General features: G+C 46.0%; 1 protein-coding gene across 1 annotated transcript in view; it reads left to right on the forward strand.

The window, feature by feature from the left end:
* Window positions 1–24,708, forward strand: part of LOC144752065 (nicotinamide N-methyltransferase-like) — an 89,723-nt gene that overhangs the window by 13,794 nt on the left and 51,221 nt on the right. Inside the window, exon 2 of the mRNA XM_078640016.1 lies at window positions 10,308–10,515. Within this exon, the coding sequence (XP_078496142.1) occupies window positions 10,308–10,515 (208 nt within the window). The remainder of the gene's footprint in view (window positions 1–10,307; window positions 10,516–24,708) is intronic.

Below are 24,708 nucleotides of genomic sequence, written 5' to 3' on the forward strand. Positions count from 1 at the left end.
AATTTGAAAAGGAGAAAGTCTACCCTTATTTAAAGGACGGCTTCAAAGGAAAAAAGAACAGCTACTCTTCCGATGACAATTCGGACAACAACAGCAGACGAGGCTCTACGAGTAGTGACTCCAGTGGAGGCTACCCGGCAAAAAACAACCAGGCCCCACAACGCCCCAACTGGCAACAAGGCTACCAACAAGGTCCACCTTTTCATGGACCGCCTCACATGATACCTCCCTGGCAGTACCCCTTTTTTCCACAGGGCCCGCCGCAGTTTTACCCTCTGAACCCGCCACCTTTTCAAGGCAGAGGTTGGGGCAGAGGAAGAGGGCGAAGGCGAGGTGGACAGAAAGGGGTCCAGTGGCAAGACCAACCGACAACTCAGACTGCGATGGAAACCAGGAGTACCACCTCCAGGGGGAGAAGAGTCTGATTGTTAACCTTTCCAAGAGGGCTTTGACTCCAACGGAGAAAAACGTCCTGGAGAAGGGCCTTGGATTCGTTCCGATGCCCATCCCAGACAGCTTTCAAGAGATGATAGAAATAAAACAACTCTTTAGAAAAGTACGCCTACGTGCCTTTTTTGATGACAAACCAGAGTCGACCAGTCAGGACACTGGATTAAGAAAACCTTCCACTTTCACCCCCACTGATGGGATGGTCCCCTCTGAAGTCTTGACATTCGAACGAGCGGTCCTTGCTAGCTTGAAGCAAAAACCACCCGTCAAACAATTTCAAAACCTGACGAATGCAGAGAGACAAGCATCCATCACTTTAGGGAATGATGAATCCATTGTCATCAAACAAGCTGATAAGGGCGGAGCCACAGTCATCCAAGATTTTGAGGACTATGACCGCGAATGCAGGCGTCAACTGTCTAACAACACCCATTACAGACCCCTCACTGAGGATCCAACCAAACGGCTGACCACTACCATCATGAGCCTAGTAATTGAGGGAGAGACGAATGAATGGATTACGAAAAAGGAGGCAGACTTCCTCATCACTATGGAACCCATCACACCCTACTTTTATACCCTTCCTAAAATTCATAAGGGTATCACCCCTGTCCCTGGGAGACCTATCGTCTCTGGTATAGGGTCACTCCTGGAGCCATTGTCCCAATTCACCGATTCTTTTCTACAACCCCTGGTGAAACAAATTCCATCATACCTCCAAGATACCAGAGGCGCCCTCCGCTTGATCAATGAAGTGGATGGAAGAGAAGACGTTGACCTCCTCCTAACCTTAGACGTGGAGGCGTTATATACTAACATCCCGCAACAAGCAACTCTGGAGGCCGTCGAGTCAACATTGAGGCTGGAAGAATGGTTATCTCCCACCCCGATCTCCTTCATCATGGAACTGGCCAACATAGCCCTAACAGAAAACTTTTACAAATACGAGTCACAACTCTACCATCAGATCCGCGGAACCTCGATGGGTTCTACCTTCGCTCCGAGCTTGGCATGTATCTACATGGCGACCTTCGAGAAGCACTACATCTACCCATCTGATCACAACCCGTTCCTCGAAAACCTCACCCTCTGGCGTCGCTATATTGACGACATTCTGGTTTTCTGGAAAGGTGACCGAACCAGCTGTGAGGCGTTCTGTACATGGCTCAACCTTCAGGATCCTTTTTTGAAATTCACGGGTACCATCTCTGAACAGTCTGTACCCTTCTTGGATCTAACGATCCAATTAAATCCGACAGAGATCACAACTACCCTCTACAAAAAAGAAACTGATAGAAACAGCCTTCTTCTGTATAAGAGTCACCACACCAGGGCCTTGAGGGATAATCTGCCTTTTGGACAATTTTTGAGGCTCCTCAGAAACTGTACCTTGGTAACAGACTATAAACAAGAAGCCACCACCCTACAACATAAACTCCAGGACAGGGGATACCCTACAAGACTCCTCACAAAATCAGTAAAGAGGGCGCTCAATAACAACAGAGACTCTCTCCTGGAAATCCACACTAAAGAAAAAGAGGACACCATTACCTGCGTTACCTCCTACACTAAAAACTCTGCGTTCATTAAAAAAACTGTGAACTCCCACTGGGGGATTCTGAATTCGGCAGGCTTGGATATTCCTCGGCCCCGCTTTGCCTTTAAAAGAACATCTAATCTCAAGGATACTCTGATCCACACTCGCCCGAAGAAGACTAACATCCGTCCCCAGAATACCCTCTGGGATTTGCCCCCGGTCACGGGCCACTACCGATGCGGATCATGTGTGATATGTCCTCAGACAACCCAAGGGAAATCCATAATGCTGTCCATAGATTTCACCTGGCATCTAAACAAACACACGAACTGCAATAGTTCCAAATGCATCTACATGCTGACGTGTCCATGCAAGCTAAACTACATCGGCATGACGATGCGCGTTGTAAAATTACGCATCATGGAACATAATAGTAATATTCGCTGTAAGAAGTCACACACCCGGTTATATGAACATTTCAGAGAACATTGCCACTCCGCCGAGAGCATACAATGGACTGTCCTTGAATGTCATCCATCCATCACTCAACGAGCATTGTACAGAATGGAACAGCGATGGGTGCATCGTCTACAGACAGACACACAAGGACTCAATGACTCTGTACCATGGAATATGCTGGCCAGATAAATCATGCTTAGATTGCCATAGCAGCTACAGATGAACCAGAGTACCCCTTCACGGTCGACATATGGGACATATAGCCCCTTACTCTATGCTCCCCTCGACCCCCTGATGCCCCTTCATGTCACATTGGTTACATCCTTTGATGGATTATACTCTGGGCATCCCACCTCCATGCTCCAGGTACCCCATCTCTAGTCTCTTGGACAACTGAAATAATTCATACACAGTCCCTCCGTAACTACCACTATGGAGTTTGCTCCGTACCAACTGGCTGTAATTTTCCCCTCAGTCACTCGGGGCGATAGTACATACCGTTTCCTCTTTATTGGCCTGTAGGAATGGTTTTTATCCCTTATCCTTTATCCTTTCCCAACTATCCTTGTGTAACCCACTCTACACGGACCCTGGAAACATAACTTGAGATTGTACTGTAATTGGCCATTAGTTTTATGAGGCTTTCTATTAATTGGCATCCCCGTTTCAACTGACTCGATCAGACATTGATAACTGGCCATTAGTTTGATGAGGCTTTTTGTTAATTGGCATCCCCGTTTCAACTGACTCGATCAGACCATGACATTTGCCCCATTGGGAGTTTTCCCATTTCAAAATGGCGCTCCCATTGGATGCTGTGTTTAGTCCTAGCTCGCCCTTCCCTCCTACCACACCACGCTGGGCTGTGTCACCTAGCAACGCTCTCCTGACCACGCCCCCTCATGGCGCCCGCGGAGTCTCGCATTTAAGCATTACCGAGACCCCAACCAGGTTAGCGGCTGTCCTGCGATCCTGCATCGCTGTCGTGGTAGGGGTAGGTGCATTCCGGCTTTTGCCTCGAGCTAATAAGGTAAGGTGTGGGGACGAGTATTTCAGGGCATGCCCACGTTATCCCCTGATGGTCTGATTCCCGGCGCAGCTCTGTGCCGTTCGGTCCCGGCCCCTTGGTGAGCACTCACACGGACGGGTCTTGTCCCAGCCGCCGCTGGGGTGCTCTGCCCGCTGGGTTCCTCCGGGCTCGGGGTAGACTCGCCTCCTATATTGGGGCGCTTGCGGCGATCGCCTTCGGGGAGCACCTCCCCTTGGGTAAATTGACCGCGATCGGCTCCGGGCGGCGGGGCTGTCCGATGTTCGGCAGGTGCACGTGGGGCTGTTACCTCCGTGGCTGGCTTGGCCCGGACCATTCCATTGGGGCTTCGGGGGCCCTTGGCTGGACCCCATGAGGCTCGTTGGACAATCCAATCTACCCCGTCCACACTCTTTGAGGTCCTACATCTAAGAGGACTATTTAACTTTGGCTATTCGGCCCGTTTCCCTCCCTACCCCCTTCTCCCATACAGGTAATCACCCAACAGCTCAGGCCCCACAAGGACAGTCTGTGGGGACCATCCACCAAGGATTAGGGGTAAGAAATCAATACTGTATGATTAATCTGACACTCCGTGTCTTTTCAATCTCTTTCTTTCCCCCTTTTGAAGTGCTGATGGCTCACCTACCCTGTGGCTTCGACACACAATTGAGTGACAAGCATGAATGTAACACAGTGTGTACATTCATTTTATGTATTCATAAATTGTTTTTATTAAATGTATGCCCCTCCGTGACTTCCATGGCGCACCTCCTCTGTTCTTCTCTCTCACTGTGCATAAATGTGAGCTTCCTAGCCACACAAAATATTGGATAAATATCCCTCTATGTGTAGTCCTGTACTATATAGAATCCATTCAAGGTTGCAGGGAATTATTGAGTCTTTGCTTTCTCCTCTTTTCCCACACAGGGCGGGAACCCACGCAGGACACCCTCCTGCACTGGTACATCCACCACGCAGGTTGTATGTGAAACTTCTTCCAAACTTGATAGATTTCCCTTACAAGTTGATGAGCACGCTGAGGTCCTGATGAATTGCCGTTGAGGCATGAAACATGTTGACCACACTACAGGTGAGGGTTGAACGAAGCCGAACCACCTAATTTTTGAGCTTCGGTACCCCTCCCTTCACTATTTTAATAAGGCAGTAAGCCACATGAATAAAGTAATCTGAAGTGGACTTTTCTGACCTTTTTTAACTTTTTCCTTCACGCTCACTTCTTCATCTCCCAGGCCCCTCACACACACGCATCCATTGGCCAGGAACAAAAGAACTCCACCAAAGAGTAGCACTCTGTGCTACCCATCAGGCATTGCACCGCCAGCCTGTCGTTGGAGCAGGAGGCCAATGATGACACAATACAACCATCAGGTAGGATGACAACAGTCGTCCAGCTTTTTAGTTGTTTGAGGCATCCTCAGTTCCGATAAGGGATCACCTTATTCCCTGTCATGGTTTTACACCACTTCCAGTGAGAGAGTCACTCTTCTAACTCTTCACCCTCCCTTGGGGAACCTTGTACATTTTTGTTGATTTCAGCTTAGTAGGACACGTACATTGGACCCCGGTAAAGATTGTCCTTAATTTGTCCCTCCTTGTTGTTAATATAAGCAAGCTGTTTTACCATACACAATCCCCTTGAATACCAAATGAAAGGACACCACACAGATATATATTGAAAATATTATATATTTATTTACTACAAATATCCCCTATACTCTTTATGAGCACAGAAGCAAATGCGTTAAAGCAAAACACAGTTTAAATATGCAAAAGTTGCACAATATGGATGAGCCCAAGGGGCCACTTAAACCATATACTAAAATAGTGGTATAAGAACCACCAATCTGAAAGGAAAGAGGCCTAGGGCCTGGGGAATCGCTGGAGCTGTTCGGGACTAACAGTGAAGAAGTCGGGAAAGGCCCGCGGGACTCGGGTGCAGTGCTTAAAGTGCACGCATGCACCAATGTTAAGTCAATGGTGCGTAAAAGTTACAAAGTTAGTGTTTAAGGAACCTTCCGATGGACCTAGAAGGACAAAACTTTAGAGCTAGGCACTAGAGGTGTGTACCAGTGTAGGAACACCGGCGTTGCTGAGTTACCTCACCCACAGGAAGCGGGTGCACAGGTGCCAAGTCGTGTCGTGTTTCGTGACGCAGGTCGATGGTGCCTGGAGATGAAGATGCTGCAGGCGGGTCGTCGAGGAGAGTTCCGGTGGATCCAAGGATGGATCTGAAGATGTGAAGACCTGAAAGCAGAGGGGACAATGTTCAAAGTCACTAGCCAGTGACTACCGTGGAACCAGGATGGAACCAGGCGATGTCGGGTGCAAACAGGTGAAGAGGTGCAGCTTGTCTCCGCAGCCACGTGGACACGGAGAGGTCAAGGATGTCCAGGAGTCGATCACAAGCTGTCTCACAGCTCTAGCTGATGACGGTATCGGCAACTTGATTGGAGCAAACAGGCCTTGGCTAATGCAAGCCACGCAGGAAGTGGAAAAAGCTTGTTACTCGGACCAGCAAGGTCAAAGCGAGTGCTCCTTTTCAGGGGAGCAAGAGCCAGTCTGGAGCAACCAGACCAACAGTGTAGTTTGTAGATTTCGTTGCCAAGATGGCCACTAGCCACGTGGCACGTGGCCGGGATGGCACGTCGAGTGGCAAAGTGCAAAAGGGCCCCACGCAGATCGTGGAGATGCTGAGGGGCTGATCTTCAGTGCAAATGCTGCTTGGTGGTGGGGCTTCTCAAACCCCAAAGCACAGCATCGAGGGTGCCTCGGGTGCTGCGCAGTCAGCTTCTCGAGGGTCTTTCCAGATGGCCGGTCCCACGTCTCTCCGTGCCTCCACGGGTCTCTTCTTTTCAGGGACTGTGGATCGGGCTCTGAGATGTCTGGGAGTCTGGGTCTTGTCAGGCTCTGGGCTCGGGCTCCGGCGGGAGGCGGTGGCAAAGCAGATGTCGAGTTCCTGGTTGGTGCCTGTTTTAACAGGGTGGTCACTCCTTGGCCACAAGGGAGATTCTCTTCAGTCTTCTGTGCAGCAGAATGTCGAAGTCCAGTTTTCTTCTTAGTTTCAAGTCGAGTTCAGGATGATCTGAAGTCTTGGGACACAGCTCCTACTCTTATTCCAAATCTAGGGGCCGGATTACCTGCTAGGTCCCTCCTCTGGGTGGGACCAGGAAGGGGGGTGGTTACACCCCCTTTCCTTTGTCCAGCTTCGCGCCAAGACTGGGGCTGGAGAGCCCCAGCATCGGTTTGAACTGGCATATGCACAGGGACACCTTGTGTGCCCCAGGCATGTCTCATTTTTTTCAGCCATGTCCTACCCAATACACAAAATCATGTCTGGGGTGGTGCTAGCACCTCCCAAGCCGCCCTCGCTGGAAAGACTCCCAGCAGCAGGAGGTCAGACTTGTGTCTGTGGTGGCAGCATCCATTTTGTGATGCTGAGGCTCTGTTTAACTTTAACCGGGGTTCAGGTTATGTACATGTCGTGTCCCTCTAGAAGGGTGGAATGCTACCCCCGTCGCCAGAACTGGCGAGGGGGTAGTATTCCAATTCGTATGACACCTTACTCGACATGTTTGGAGAAATCCAAACCAAAGTTAGCAAATAACCGCGAGGATTATAATGCACTTTAGAGTATATGGTATGGCAGGATCATGGAACAGCTACAGGAAGTGGTTCCGAAAGCTGCAGACAGGCTCAGCTCATGCTAGAGCACCATCTCACATATTTCCAAGCACTCTGCCTCCAGGATTGATGAGGCCTTCCATAGGAGTGGCTGATAGGAACATATGTGTTCATTTTAGGTTAGGTACAGGCATACTATACCTAATAAGGGGTGATTACACCGACTTACCCCAGCTGAGTGATCAGCCAGTTGTGTCAAATATGGAGGCCAGGCCAGGGGTGGCACAATACGTGCTGCAGCCCCTGGTAGGCCTTGGAAACACCTATGCCCTGGGTACACTGTTACAGGGGCCTATATGGTGAACCAGTTCCAATTCGTAATGCACCTAGAGTGCATTGGTATTAATTTAGAGAGAGAACAGCAGGCTGTGGGTCTGATTGGCAGGCCCACAGCCACATTTAGTCATAAACCAGTGAAGCAAAAAGCAAAAATTTGGGGTGACCATAGGATAGCAGACCCTACTCTCCTATACTCGGTATAAAAGAGATGCAGTTTAAAGTATGCAGTACTTTCAGTGCCTTCACAATCAGCTTTCGATTTGTCAAATATTTATCATTGCGGTTCGTGCAGAAGTTAATGATGTGGAGTCCTTTGTATGGAGTTCAGTGGATCACCACTGTTGTGGTTGCCGGAAGCACGTCACTGTATGTCTTTAGGAGCACTGCCAACGTGACGACAGTTACTGGGATGAAGGTGCAGGCTTGGTTGTTGGAATACAGCTGACACATTACCCTTGTGGTTGCTGGAACGACGACTCCACCAAGGAGTTTTGGGTGACCACGCTACCTGGAGTGGTTGGAGATCTTCATCAGCAGGATGAAGCTCTTTGGATGCCCAGGATTTAGGTACAGCTGGAGTTGATGTGCACCTCAAGCAGGAGTTTCAGAAGTCTTGGGTGTTGGAGGTCAGAGTTTACTAATAGCTGTCAGGCCACAGGTGAGATGCAAAGTAGACCATCTCGGAGAAGTGTTGAACATGCCAAGGTTGCTGCTTTTGCCTTCGAAGCCACCAGCAGGTGGGTGTGGGCATTCAGGAGCTGGGCTGTTTTCAGCATCTGTCACTGTCATGAGAGGATCTCTCAATGTGGTGGAAGCATGCTGCAATTCCTTTACAGTGATGAGTCATGTCGACACAAATGCCGGTCCTCAAGCACCTTGGTTCTTTACAAATGGTCACTGGGGACTAGAGCCTCTATCCCAAAGTGAGGTTCATTGGTAACTGGTGAAGATTGGAAGCGCAAGAGGTTTCTTGGAGGTCTTGCAGTTCTCTGCAAGGACAGCCAGTCAAGATGTCTAGTCTTGGTTGCAGCTGGCAGGGTTTCGATAGTTTCTTGCTGCAGCAGGGATAAGTTCCTAGTCAGTCAGTGGTTTTCTTCCATCATCTTCTTTCGATCCGTAGAATCTGAGATCAAGTTCTCAAGGAACCACCTACATTTTAAAGTTTGGGACATTTTTAGGGGAGGCTAAGTAGTCGCCAGAGGACTGCTTACTGGTAGAGTGCCTATGCCCTCTTTATACTCACCCACATGGGGGGTGGGCATACCCTGACTCCTAATAGACTACTAGCCCCATCTTCAATATGGCAAATAGTCAAAAGTGGGGTCTACCTTGCCTTTCCTACCTGAGGGGTCGCACAGGGGGAAGTAGATGCACCTCTTAATTTACCTAATTTTCCCACCAATCCTCTTGCAAAACTATGCATTGGATTGGTGAGTCACGATTTGCTTCTAACAGCAGGGGCTAAGGAACAGGGTTCAAAGGTGGCAGGGCCTTTGAAGCTCCTGTTTCTGCAATGGCAGATCCTGCAGGGGGGGAGATGTGACTACCTCTGCCCAGAGCAGGCATTGTCTCTGAATCCAGAGAGCTCTGGTTCTCTACCCAGGGGTCCAGAAACAGGCCTGGTGATGGCAGAAGGGATTCAACTTGCCAGGAACCAGACCAGTGGTCAGTCGGTTTCAGGGGATCCTTGAGGAGGAGCCCCTGTGTGAATCTATTAATAAATGCCTCACTGGGATAAGGTAGGATTTATAAAGAGGAGATGATTTGCACCAAACATCCCTTGCTACAGTGGAGCCATCATGAGACCAGGAAACTTGTAGGGACCAGTATCCAGCCCATGTGCTCGTCATGGCTTTCCTGTGCACTACAATGCTCCAGTATGGATTGGACATTGTTGATGTGTCCGTGCATAAGACATACTGCTCGAGATATAGTGCACCCTGCCTTGGAGATATTAAGGCCTTCAAGACAGGTGACTTACCTATACCTCAAGCAGTGCGGGAGGAATGGCACACAAGGTGGCTTGCCATGTCAACTCTTCAGTTCAGCCTGCAATGGCAGTGTCACCTTGTCTGGGTGAGGGGTCCCTAGGTGACCTTCTTCTGGCCTCAGGCCCTAGGTACCAGGGGTATCATTTACTAGGGACTTACAGGGGAGACAGAAGCTGCGTCAATCAGGGTAAATTTTTGGGGAAAGAGATCAAGCCTTGTACCCTGGTTGGCAGGACCTCAGTGCATGTACAGTTTGAAGTCACATGAACATCAGGCAAAACGTGGGGACTACTCATGAAATGGAGGCACTTTCCTATAGGACCCAAAATCCATCCATCCTCACCGAAGATCGTAGATGAAAAGTACGCAAGGAAATGACACCTTTCATAGTTTCCAACCACCCAGACACTGCAGCTACATCTCAAATGAGAGGCTGTAGAGCCTTGCCCCTGAGGCAGATCTGAGGAGTTATGTGGGTCAAGGCAAAGCTGAAGAGGGATAATGGTAAACTCATATGTCCGAAGTGTTACCACCGGCGGCAGATCATTCTCCCACCTCGCCGCTAAGACGTGGAACACATTACCCATCAGCCTACAGCAGACTGAAGACCTCCTAACCTTCAGGAGACTCCTCAAGACATGGCTCTTCGAACAGTAGCAGTGTTTCCCCCTAGCGCCTTGAGACCCTTACGGGTATGTAGCGCGCTATACAAATGCTATGATTGATTGATTGATATGTCCTGAGTAGACCACAACATGTAACATATTATTATTAAGGATGATTCTTAGTATTTGATAAGGAACTTACATGTCACATTATCAATTTCTATTTATTCAAGTATGAATGTTTTTCTAAACAGGTGATGTTAAAGGAGACTCCCTGATTGGACTTTCCTATGGCCCTTACATCTATTACACTCTCCCAGCCTGTGATTATTTCAATGAGATCACCTTTGCTTGCTCAGATGATAACTCCATCCAGGAAATTCAGAAATGGCTGAAGAACGAACCTGATGCCTTGAACTGGAGTCATCTAATAAAGAAGATTTGTGAGCTTCAGGGCAGTGGGTAAGGATGCAACTTTCTATTAAACCTTTCCTGGTTTCTTTTCCTCTTCAGACTCTCATCTTCTCTCCCCTTATTAAAAATATGAGGATTATAAAGTGAAATAAACATGCCAAGGGATAGCTTAAGAATTGGAATGTGCTGATGTCACTGCTTGGATAGAGGTTTGAAAGAAGGGAGAAGAATACCTGGTCTTCCATGATACCCAGACTCTACTACTCACAATTCTATGTTCTGGCAGTTGCTGCCGGGGCATGGAATCTGGCTGTAAGAGATAAAATAAAGCTACTTAAGGATGCCTGACCTGTGGCTTCATCTCGTTAATGGCAACAAATGGACACCAGTGATTTCAGATGTCTCCAGATGTCCATTCTGATGCTCTCCATGTTGCGGGATGACAAATTGAACATTTTGCGTGAGCAAGTCAACAAGTTTTCCAGTGGCTATTTTCCATTTCAAGTTGTATGATCTAGATGGTCATTTAGTCAGTATTATCACTCTGTTGTTATTGTAGTAGTTAATGCAACAACAGTGGAATGCAAATCCATGCGTTCCACATTGTGACTACTACTGTCATCGGGCGAGGCAGCACAGAGTAGACAAGCCCATTTAAGAACGAATGACCACTTTATAAGGACAGGTTGCAGCTAAACTTTATAAACAATATTGTAACATCAAACAAATCCACCTCACTAATACAACGAATCAATCTAGCTCCCCCCATATTTAAACCTCCTCTCTGATGTGTACACACTCCCAACCAAAGATCCCAGCATTGAACCCATTCTCACTTTCATTCCATTTACCCTCCTTTCAAACCTGACCCCAGCATCCCTCTGCTAGCATACTTCTGCCAAGGACCCACTGGCAAGGCCCCAACCTTTCCAGATTAGTGTGTGAGCCTCCCTCTTGACTGCCACACAGAAAACCCAGACATAGGATTTTTTACTGTCCGCCGCTCCCACACGTCCATATTCCTTGCCGCATTGGATGCCACTCAAAAGGCTATTACTTTCCTTTCTTTTTTACAATAATCTGTTTGACTGCCACCTAACAGCCAACATTTACTCCCTACCATTTTACAACCAGCTTTTTTTGCCAGTTGATTGCATATCTCTAGTAAATAAAATGAATTCCCTAAAAAGAATAAAAGGACCTCATCATGGTGGAACAATGCAAAAACCTCTTTTGTGATACCTCCATGCTCCAAGACACCTATGCATCTATTTTGATAAAAAACATGCTTCTCCCCATTAACCTTGTGGCTTGCATCTCAATTGCAATCTACTTCACCACCCCACCCCACACCCACCAGAGATGCCCAAAACACAAAGAACAGGACAAGGACCATACCATTATCACCAGATCTGCTTTCATCAACTTAATCAAACCCAGGTGAATAATCAACACAACTGGACAGGTTCTCACTCTCACCAACTAAGCTAGCCATGAGTGATTGGCCCCATTTAACAGATGAATGCCCCACGATTCATATAGAGAAGAATGCCATAATTGGTCTAGCAACACAACCTGAAAAAAAGGGAATAACATATCAATTAGTGCTTCACTGAATACTCTCTTTGCGCCTAATGTATCACAGATAACAGTCTGAAGATCATCTCCCCAATCGCATATCCTCTTTCAGAAAGTCTCTAATTTATTGAAGTGCATAACAAATGATTCTGCCTCTTCACCCTCTTGAGCCAATATTTTCCCCAACTGCCAATTTGAAATCTTCCAAGGCCCCCATTGGGCATGACTTACCCCCTATTGCATGCAACACAACACAGGCATCTCCCCCCATCTGATTCATCTTAGATTTGCACCAGGTTAAAAGCAATGATGTCCCTTGCCATTCCACTTCACTTGTTTCTATTTCATTTTCCCTGCTAACACCCAAAACCTCAGAAATTCTAAAAGCTCAAGAAAACAACCATAACATACACAATTTAATCAGGAAAACTTCAAAACTACTGAAACATATTGCTAATAAACGCCGCACTACCAACAGTAACTTGGGTATCAAACTAGTTTCTCTTTGTTTCTATTTGCTGTAAAAGAAATACATTACAATTTGTCCCCTATTGCAGCTGCTGACCATCCCTTCTCAATGTTGGACATAGTGTTAAGGATAACATTCTCTCTTCAACATTCTTGTCATCTAAGCTTCATTTCACAGCACCACAGCATAGAAACTCATTCCAAGCTTGTCTGTGCGCTGACCTGGTATTCTGTGCAAGCTAATTTTCTACCAGACCTAGAATCCTTAGTATCTCAACTCCCACATTTCTACTGGTACCATGTTCTTCATTGAATCTAATCCAGGTGGTAAACCACAAACTCTCTGCCACTGTGATCAAAACAATGCACCTACAATGGTAATTATTTACACATGGCATATTTTGTAGCTGTAAATATAATGTTATGGATGGGGAAACCAAGTATAAATGTTGCAACAGCTTCAAAAGCTTCTTGTCTCTGACCATTTACCATATACTATCTCGTTCACTAAGCCTTTGCCCCACAGAGCGAGAGATACCAAAAGGGGAGAGAAATCCTATAAATGCAATGCTCCTGCCCACTTCCATCTACACCTGAGGCCAACTCTTAGAGCACCAAAGTCGTTCAGAAAAAAGGCCAAGTTATCTACACCCCCACATCCGAAAGTATTGGACTAGCCAAGGTAAATCCAAATCCAGCGACCGCATCATCACCAAATTGAAATTCCGCAGAAAGAACAACCAAGATTAAGATCTGCTCTCACTGCAGCAGAAATCCCGATCCTATGATAAGGTAGTGTAACTCCTGAGTTCAAAAAGCCTAATTTCAGTGAAAAGGATTTGCCTGCTCTTATCACTCCGCATGCAAAGTTCAAATGCCCCAGCAAATGTTGTACCTGTTGTAGTACCAACTTCAGGGCAGTTGTTACTTCCTATAGCAACACAATCATCTCTTGTATCTTAGCCTGCAGCAATCAGCTTTCAAGCCAACTGTATCCAGCTCTGTTATACGGTTCCTATGAATTTAGTAGGACTGTGAATTAAGTCAACAAATCTTCACAATATAGAGACTTATATCGTCACTAAATATTGGTTTGGGCTAGCTCACAGTATCACATGTAAACCTCTAACCTTCCAGAGTTATAGATGTTGTCAGTAATCATGTATATGACGATTCAGATTACCAAGGGATTTGTGGGAACAGATCAAACATTTTTGTTTGTCACTTTTGCATGCCCAAGGTTTCACAAAGAAAAGATACGAGAATACATTTTCAAAAGTTTATTGAAAAACTTTTAATCCTTGTAAATAAAACCTGATCTGTGATTAATAAACAAATAAAACACATCACTGTCATATGGGTTATTAGAATGATAAAAGCACAAAAATTCAATTATGTTAATTGTACCAAATGTTACTTCTATCTATCACTAGTACCTCCATACTAGCGAGAGCATATTGTGAGTATCCTTCTGCCGGATCTGTTGAAATGATCTAATCCAAACCTTTGTATAATGAGTCAGGAAGCCAGCCTCAGTGCTTTAATTTAATGAATGCACCCCACCTGAGTGTGCAGGCCTGCACACTTCCCTTGCATGGTCTTCTTCCTTCTCAGGATGAAGGTCGTGGCCAGCAGAGCTGCATCTCAGGCACAGCTCACAGCAGCTTCCATGTTAAGTCTGGCATAAATGCCTCTCACCGAATTCAGCAAGGATGCTGTTTAAATAATAAAACACCAGCCTTACTGTACTGTGCCAGAGTTGAAGAACAATGGGCTCCATTAGGATATCGGGCGGATTGCCTCCGCCAGGGTGGCGGTGGCCACCGCCACCCAGGCGGAGGCAATCCGCCCGGCAACCACTCTCGTTTTCCCCTCCGCCTGATTAGGATGGCGGAGGGGACAATGGCGGACGGAAATACCGTCCGCCGCTTTACCGCCGTGGTCGCCTTGCGACCGCGGCGGTAATAGATTAATATGGTGGCGGAGTCCAATGGACACCGCCTGCCATATTATGATGGCGAAATGTGTGGGCCTTTCCGCGGCGGCAATGCCGCCACGGAAAGGCATGCGGACATTGCTGCGGGGGCCCCCTGCAGGGCCCCCAGGTTGGCGCCACTGTCGGGGGGGCACATGGGGGGTACCTAAGGTACCCCCCCATATTTGCATATGCAAAGCGGCAGGCACAGCGCGGTGCCTGCCGCTTTGCATATGCAAATGCGTAAAAGCATTTTTTGCATTGTGGCGGGCGGTGCAGAGTGCACCGCCCGTCACAATGGTAAAACTACAGGATGTGCCCGCCACTGTGGCGGGCACATCCTAATTCCCCCCACGGGATCCCCCGCCCTTATGGCGGGCGGTCCCGTTCTCCGATAGGGTGGCGGGCGGACAATGTCCGCCCGTCATCCTAATGGGGCCCAATGTCTTTAGTTACAGAGAAAGAGTTGTCTCCTATGAGCAAAATAATACAACAAGGCGTTGTAATCTGTGTGATCCTGGAACTTATTGTACAGACTACAGGGTAACAATGTCTGCCTAGACTAAATGCTTCTGTAGCACTTCCTCGTATTAGGGAAAAACTTATGCAAATGAATATATGTAACAATTCTTGTGTTTCATGTGAACACTTTAACAACATAAGCAGACGCCAATAGTCATCTAAAATGCTGAATTAAAAAAATGAAGAGATCAATCAAAAGAAAAACAACAAGCCAATTAAAAAGTCTAGGCGGCATCTGAATCAAAGGACGGCGTCTCTGAAATGTTCACCATATCCAGTTCCAGAGTGTTGTCGGGCCCATGAAGGAACCAACATCCATGGATAACACATCAAAAGAGACCTGAAAAGCAAGATCCAAGGGACAAAGAGAGCCATCACCAGCCCATTCCGGAGGAGCCGAAGGCAACAGCACCTAGAGTGCAGCCTCGGAGGGGTATCTAGAAGTAGAAGGAGCATCTGGCACTGTTGAAGGCCGCTTATAGTAGGCATCTTGCAGCAAAGGGAGCAGCATCACATGGCAGCATAGCTAATGCGACCACATGGGACACACAAGCAGATTTATATCTGGAGACTGCTACAATTGTGTAGCAATCACCAGTTGAGTTCTCATTCAAAAGAACCACACAATCAGTGAAATACAGGCTGCACTCCCTGAAACCAAATGAGCTGGAAGGAGTAGGACAAGTTCTTGTTTAGTTTCGATAACAAATACTCTCCAAAATACTGTATCATGGGTTCAATACACATAAGGATGTGCGGCAGTTCTACTACCATTAGGCCTTGTTGAGGGACATCCTTTGTGGAGCAACAAAAATAGAACCAAAATAGCAACCAGAAAGAATAACACAATCGGAATGCCACCAAAAACACTTCAAAACAGCAAATGTATAAAAGACTGGATAACTCCAAGCATATCCTGAAACATAAAAAATAATCCAGACCCAATCACTTTGAAAAAGTGTGCCACTCCAGTGGGGTTAGGAGCATTGAAAATATGATGTATGATCTCATACAAAATGCTGTGGCAATGGAGTTCATAAAATGTGATTGCACCTCAGGTGAAGAACATGCTGCTTGGAGATCCAAAGTTTCTTGGGTAGATGTAAGAGCTGCATCTTTTGAAACAATAAGACTTTCTGCTTAAATTGTCAAAGTTAATTTGAGCAACAGGGACCTTCGACAACAAAGGAACTTCCCCCGTAGAATGTATGGGAGGATATAAGATATTCATGCAGCACGTCACGACCTTTGAAAAAAATGACTACATAAGGAATCTTGATTTATCCCGCAGCAACTCTGGTCATTTAAAATTAAGTAGCTCCCATTAAAAAGCAACAACAATTCAGGCTTATAGATGGTGCAGGAATGCGCTTTAAATAACACTGAAGATTATCGATGGGCACATTAGGAGCTCCATGAAGTTCGAACCGGTTGCAGGGGCATTCAGCCCCTGCTCTGGCGTGAAACTGGACAAAGGTGGGTCCCTAGAGTAAGTCCAACACCCTATCTTAGTATAAGTATAGGATCCCAGTCCCTAGGACTTCAGATTACACCAGGACGAAACTTTGGCAACATGTATCCGGGAACTTCGACATTCTATTTTGACTAGAAGAAGGGAGAATCTCCCTTGGGGTCAAGGAGTGACTCCCCTGTTCAAACAGGTTCCAATGAAGCATTTGCCAGTCTGCATCTTCTCCGCTCCCGCCTGACTCCGAAGTACCTTCAGCCCAAGAAGAGGATTTCCAGACTTCTCTAACGCCAACCCAAGCCCCCAGCAAAGCTGAGACCCGCAGCCCAAAAGAGTGACGTGGAACCGGAACTCCTGACACGTGAACATTTGCTAAGTACATTAACTTCCCGAGGTTTTCTGAAGTTGTGCTTTGGTTTACTTGTAGCCCAAGCCTCGATTATCATCTGCACCAAAGATTGTGGACCTACAGTCCATGTGTTTTCCGTGGGCCTGATTATTTCCGCTCGAGGCTCCTTCGCGATCCCTGGTCCGTTGACTAGTGGGCCCCCTCAAAGGTAACTCTTCTGTTTTTTGGGCTTCCCTGGTAGCTCCAGACATGCCCTGACTCCGCACAAAGGGGTGAGTCCATCAGAACTTAGTGGTCTGCACCGTAGCCAATCTCTGTTTTCTGCATGGGTTGCTGTTGCCAAGGCTTGTTAGGTCCAATCCAGATAACGACACCTCAGCACTCTACATCCTTTGTGGGACAGCTCGAATCCAGCACCTGACCTGGTCATTGTTGACACCTCCTGGTCCTTGTGGCTGAAGAGTCAAGCTTCACCTTCTTCACCTGAAATCACCCGACATTGGTGGGCATCTGCTCATCGCCTTCCTGGTCACTGGCTCGTGACCCAGACTCTGTTCCCTCTGCTTTCAAGTTCTTCAGATCTCCGATCCACCCTTGGATCCATCCGGAAACTTCGCACTTGTTCGCCTGCAGCATCTTTCAGCAGCTCGCTATTGAAATTGATGACAAAACCCAACACGAAGAGACACCTATGCACCCGGCTTCCCTGGGTGAGGTAACTCGAATACTCCGGTGCTCCTGTGGGTATTGACTCAAGAACCTCCTAGTTCTAAAGGGGTTTGCTCCAAGTCCTCTTCTAAGTGTCCTTTACCTGTAATTTTCCAACCGCAACTTTCCCCATAGAAGTCAATGGTGATTCATGGCTGTGTATAGACACTGCATTCGTCCCCCGTGGGTCCCCTGTGTCACTACCTTGGGTGGTTCCTGGTGGCCCCAGCGGTTCTAAAGGCTCTAGGTCTTGTATCCATGACAGTCATGGTCCATGACAGTCATGGTCCTTATACACAATTTCTTAATATATGATTTGGTTCGCCCCTAGGGCTCAACGTATATTGTGCTAATTTACTGTGGGCTAAATACGTTTACTGAATGTACTTTTGCCTCTAGCCTCATAAAGAGACTCGAGGGATGTGTTTAAAATAAATACATATATTTTATATATATACCTGGTGTGGTGCTCCTTTCATTTGGTCATTCATGAGATTATAGACTGGTAAAACAAGCTGCTTTACATTCCTTCAAGACTTAGCCTGAAGTCTGCTCTCCACAGCTACCACTAGGATAGCTTTCTATAAGGTTGTCCTTAACCTACCATCAATAAGAGGTTGTTTGGACTGGTGCAAGGTGCCCACTAGAATAGTGGACAGCATATGCCAGGTTAACGTCTCACAGTTTCGACCCAGAGAAGTGCGTAAGTGGTTAGTAGGCACAGCGGGCCTTCCTCGGGACAAGGCAAACCAAGGGAAAGCCTGCACGATCCAAACTGAAAATGTGTGGTTTAAGATTGGTGTGTGTGGAATAAGAAAGGAACAGCATGGTAAGTTAACTAGGGACCTAGCGGAAATGGAGAAAGAAAGAACTTCAGAGTATGGTCCACCTTCACTTGCACTCAAAAGGGCAATGACTGCAGTGAGATACCTGATGGTGATGAATCACATCAATGGGGCAGCACAGTTCAGTGGCTGATGGGAAAGGTGACTCACTATCAGTTTAAATCACTATGTACTCCAAAACTATACTCACCCAAGTGGTTGTGAGTCACTAGCCCGGCAGGGTGACAGTATTGGTATTAAACTAGCGGCGCTTGTGGTGCATGCAAAAATAATGGGATCTGCACAAGCGTTGTCAGCTCGTACAAAGAATTAATGTGCAAGCACTTGAAGATAATTGAAGGTGAGCATTTATAAACACTCAGCGGAGAAAAGAGTGACTAGAATGTCTGTTGGAATCATGCACATAAGATGGTGTTGGCGCCCACTTTGTTATTTAGACCACAGAGGCGCTGAGTTGCTGTTTAATTGCTAGTGCGGAATGAAAACAAGCGCTTAAAACAAAGTATGAAATAACTTAGTGATTAGGGGGTCTCAATAAGTCAGTACAGGCTGGGTGGGCTACAGAGAAGCACACTGCCTGCACAGAAGTTAACCATTGTGCCACATGACAACCTTAGTGTAGGGCGCAGTCTTCCAGGTTCACTCCAGCAGTAGAATTTGGCAAGCCTCTTTCAGCCAATCATTGTAGTCACTCTCAGGCCACTCTTGGCAAATTAACAGTCCTATATGGAATGATGGATCTGTCCAGGGTGACGCTAGGAGAGGAAACAGCTGCAGTGCACCAGATCAGCTTCAGACTTCCTGGCTCCCTCTGAGAATGCGCAGCCACAGAGTTGACTGCAATTTTCGCGCACATGGAGCAGTGCAGCGGCAGCTATCTGGAGGACTACCTGACACTCTCTCACAACTTCGCTTGCTATCCACGGCTGCCGCAGGTGAGTGAGTCCAAGGGGGAAGTGGCATTTTGTAATTTAATATCATTTAGAAAAAACTATTTTATTACTTAGGGCAACATTATTAGGGGTGAGCGTGGTAAGCGCAGCACACTGGTAAAGTCTGCTCTGCCATTGGATGGCAGAGGTTTTTGCCAATCTACACTCTCTAAGCAGAGCGCGAAGTTGCAAAACTCCATTAACTCTACCCACAGAGTGAAGATTACCACCCACACCTACTCTAAGGACATAACAGGACACACCACACAGTCTGAACAGCAGTCAAAAAGATTTCAGTTGAAGGAAAACTCATTTCCACTTTGAAATATAATTGTGATTTATAGGCATTCGGCACTGCTTCTCCTACATTGAATAAAACATATGTGTAACCACTGGCACCGACAAGTATGTGGATGACTACAGTTATAGTATTACGAAAAGTTTGTAAGCGTTTAGACTCAAACATGTCTGTAAATTTCTGAGAATATTAGTATGTTCAGTAGTCCACTGTTTATTAGACAAATCAGGATAAATTAAATTGTACCCAGGTTTAATCCATTGTGCATAATCTGGTATGTGAGTTCTGACAAAATTCAGAAAATCCAAAAGTGTTGGAACCTTTGTGAAGGTATATGGTAGTTGCGTAAGAGCACGTTTCTCTAAGCAATGTGGTGTTAGGTTGTTGCCTTAATTTGATCATTCATATTCCAGAAATAGGACACTAAGAAAGGCAATTTTTAGATTTTGGAAAATAGAATTTATAGAAATGTGATTCCCAAAATAATACGATTCACTTTGGACAAAAGTGCATTAAAATCGTCATCTGTGATGTAAATATCATCAACATAGGACAATGTTTCTGAATCAATTTCTTGTAAAATTGACATAGTTCGAGCAGCAAATAGACTTAGACTGTTCTTATACCCTTATGTCAGGCAACAGAACCACCATTGTCCACCTTAAGTGGAGAAATGTGTCAAATTGCAGCTTTCAAGCGCAATACTGTGACAGAAAAAGCTATTGGAAATGTCCAATGTAGTTTTGTATAATTTTTTTGCGAACTATATTATTTATGTGTGGAAATTCTGTACAGCACTGCTTAAATGTCTATTGTCTAAGACTATATGATCTGAATGTCCAGGTATAAGCACAGTAAATATCATATTATTCATATGGGAGACACAAGACTCAATCATACCTTGATATTCTAAAGGTGATAGAGTCTCCCTGAAAAGGTGATTAGGCTTCATGTTTGATGAGGTATTGTGCTTGCACCAGCAGGTTGGGCATTATAGTTCTAACATGATTAGGTGAGTCTGTATACCAACCTGCCTAATTGTGATATAATGATGGGGCTTTTGCAGGAGACTATTCTGCAGCCTAGGCTGCCCTGGTATATGATGTCCACTAATGTAAGTGGGCGCCTTGCACCAGTCCAGACAAGCCTTATGGTGAATTTAGAGGTCTCAGACAACATTAGAAAGCTCTCCAAGTGGTACCTGTGGAGAGCAACCTCCAGGCTTAGCCTTAAAGGAGTGTATAGCAGCTTGTTTGACTAGAATCCAATGTTAAAGTATAGATTAAAGGAAAGATAACCACACAAGGTATTTATAAAAATATCTATTTCTTATATCTTACTCTCTAGTACATTCCAGTATCTCCCACAAGGAGATATACATAAAACACAAAATACGGTAGCAAAGACATCACAGTAAATAACACTAAAACACATTGGGCCCAGGGGGGGACTAAACCATATACTAAAAAAAGGTATAAGAACCACAACTCGAGTCAGGACAATGTCGAGAAGATGTACAATTGCTGGGACCCCAAGGAACCACCCAAGGTGTGTAGATAGGGACCCCACAGAGAGCATGTGCAGTGTGAGTACACAACTGCATTCTCCGTACAAGTTTATGTGCAAGTTGCAGTTGGGTTTTTAAAGATTATGACTCTTCGTAGTGGACCCTGAAGAAACCCTGTGGAAGACAGAAGGTTGGAGAGCCACCCCACCCGTGGATACTGTGGTACCCAAGTTACCTATCCCTGGGCAGCCTGGTGCATAGGTGTGAAGTGGTGGAAACCTCTGTCAAACCCAATGGGGAACTTCAGGAAAGTGCCACTGCTGGAAGAGCAGAAAGTGCCCGTGGGAATCCAAACATGGACTCTTGGGTGATAGTATCTGAATGCAGAGGAGACAGAGTCTGGGTCCCTGGAGAGTGACCAGGGGCTCAGTAGACAAATGCCCAGTGATGTTGGTTGCTTCGGGATAGATGTCGATGACCTTGAATCTGCAGCTGTGGGGACCAGGCAATGTTGAGGATGACCAGGAGCCTCATACGAGCTGTCCCACAAAGGATGTGAGTGATAAGGGGTTGGTGTCCGATGGGAGCACCACAAGCCTTGGCAACAGCAACCCACACAGGAAGTCAAGAAATTGCAGGAAGAGGGCCAGCAAGGTCCAGGAGATTCACCACAAACAGGGGACACAGGGCAAGCCCAAAGCAAGCAGAGGAGCCACAAGAAGACATAGTTGACCCTCCGCATGATCCACAGGTTGAAGACACTGGAGTTGCAGGAGGACCTCGGGCAGCTTTACAAATCAGGCTATGGAGCACACAGTTCGATGTGGTTAAAGATCTTTGCAGGAGAGATTGCTGGAGGTTGGGGCTATTTGGAGCCCAATGCACTTGATGCAGAATTGCCAACAAGCATTTGCACTTGCAAAAGTATGTGGTGCACAGGAGTTCTGGTATTGCAGCCCCCACAAGGGATTCTGAACTCAAACTGGGTGAGAGAGTAACCCCGTACTCGAGGAACCTCCTGTGTTATTGAACCCTTTGAAGTACGTAGGTGCTTGGGGTCAGCAAACTGGTCAGCAGTGTTAAAGTGCCGTCAAATGGAGTGGAATGACTTTATCTTCAGGTGCCTTGGATGCTCCACAAGCCCTACTCAGATCCTGTATGGTGCACAGGCACATACGAGGCAGCAGACTGAGAGGGAGATGATAGCAGGCCAAAACCAAGTCCAGCATAGTCCAAAGTGCTGAGTCAGTCGAAGTGCAGTGTTTTCAGTTCGGAATCTTGTCCATGACAAATCTAGGGACCTACACCCAGGTAAGCCTTTAAGTACCCTAAGGAAAGGTTTGGAGAGATTCAGGGGACTCCCAGGGGGGAGGTTACTCCCATGTCCTTTGTCCAGTTTTGCACCAGAGCGGGCTCCTTGTGACAGGATGCCTATTGTTCTGCCTTCCCTTGCTCAACAGGAGGAGGGCAGAAATGTGTCTCTGGTCGGCAGCAACCCTTTTGTGCTGTCCGGGACTAGAAGGCTAGTACCTACCGGGATCAACGAAAGCTTACGGATGGTTCTCCCAGTGGGTGGAATCATACCCACCACACCAGTTCCCAGTATGGGGGTATGATTCCAACATGTTTGACACCAAACATGATAGGGTTCATTGCAGCCATTTTCGAGATGGTCATCGTATTGTCACGTAATACACCTCGATATTAGTATATGGCTGCTTCACAAGCAACCCTGGAGAATAGACACCATAGGCTGCAGGGGTGTCCTGCTCATACAGGGGCACCCTCTCACTTAGAACCAAGCACTCAGGATTGTAAAGGCCTGCTAGAGGAGTGACTGTTGATTTTAAATGCAGTGACCCTTAGGTATAGTAAACCTATATCTTAAGTAAGTGGTGCATGCACCAACTTACACAGGATGCAACGGCAGGCTGTAGATGCATTTTGCATGGTCTCTCATGTATGCAACAATGCATGCTGCAGCCCATGGGAGACCGCTGGGGTATCTATACCCTGGGTACATTGGTACCATATACTAGGGATTGCCAAGTGTCCCCCAGCATCCAATCTGGTGTGTGCCTAAATACACTGCATAACAGTTAAGGGAGGAAGCAGATAGACTGGGGCTCCTGATTAGCTGGATCCCACTCAGACTAGTCAAAAACAACATTACATCCAGTAAAAAAGTGGGGGGAACCATTAGAAGTAGTTCATACTTTCCTACACTATGCTTCTTTAATGTCATCTGGAACACAAATGGAAAAATATATTACTACATACTCCCCTTGAGGGACTTTTATTACAAAGTACAGTGGGCAACAACCTCAGTCAAGAGAATGTCATATTCTTTAGTCAATGCTGCCAGAATACTACTTTAATAGTACATAATATGTTGCCCTCAATTTGTACATCCTAATCATAAAGTCTATCAGGAGGGCTTACCTGCTGATCAGGAATTTCAACTTGTACTTACTCATCAGCCTGTCTCGCACTGGAAACTCTTAAAGAGTCAGGTTAACTATTGTGACCTCTGATGCACTGAAGGGTTCTCACCTGTTATGTCTTTTAGGCTAGTCCTATAATGTATACCCCCTTTTACAAGAAAACGTGTTACAGTGTCCCCAAGTTAGAGAGTGACAATGAAAAGGGGTTCCTGCAGGATTGGGTACCCACTCAGCAAATTCAATTACTGGACACAACCACTAGAACTCACAATAGGTATTTCAAATGAGTGAGTTTACACAACATCATACTATTATATCAACTATGTACATGTTGACATTAAAGATGATACCGATTTCATATGTGACAAGAAGCAATCAACATCAGAATCTTTTGTTATAAAAAATAAACATAAGTTTATTACACATTTTCATACATTTAAAAACAAATTTCTTGTACAAAACAATACTACAGATACATAATGATATACACAATTTTTTTTTTTTAAATGTTCATGAGAACACAGGTCGACGCGGCGTTTCGGTTTAAAAAACCTTCATCAGGACAGTTTCTAAAAAGAAACACAATATTACTACAATGTAATGGGAAAATGTGTACATTTTATCAAAATAATAATGCAGCTGTCACCTAGTTAGTCAAACCATTTCGTTTCATCGAACTATAACAGTATTCTAGCTTCAAAGATTGCGAGGGTTGTCATTTTATTAATCAATATTGTTGTTGTGTAAAACAGTCCTTTCGTGCTAATGGTTGTACCATTGAATTTGCTTAAGTAATGTAACTGAATAGTGATATCTCTGGGAGTCTTAGGTAAAAGAGAACAAGTTCATTTGTTGATGGGCGGGTATCTAAATAAACCGGCCACTGGTATGGGGGTATCCTACCTTCAATTGTTTGTTGTGATAGGTATCTCAGCTATTCAATACACGATTTTTTGTAATGACAAATGTAGATGTGTCCTGGTTTGGGTCCACATACACAGATACTGACGTCCCAAATAATCGGGATACGATAGAGGGTACCTTTATCTATAGGGGTACAGATGGAGACTGGTATTAAATTTGAGCCCCACTTTTGTTTGTACAAAAATTAAGAATAAGAGCATTAGGTGACATGAATACCTCAGAT

The sequence above is a fragment of the Lissotriton helveticus genome, chromosome 4_2 (assembly GCF_964261635.1).
Source record: "Lissotriton helveticus chromosome 4_2, aLisHel1.1, whole genome shotgun sequence".
Taxonomy (NCBI): domain Eukaryota; kingdom Metazoa; phylum Chordata; class Amphibia; order Caudata; family Salamandridae; genus Lissotriton; species Lissotriton helveticus.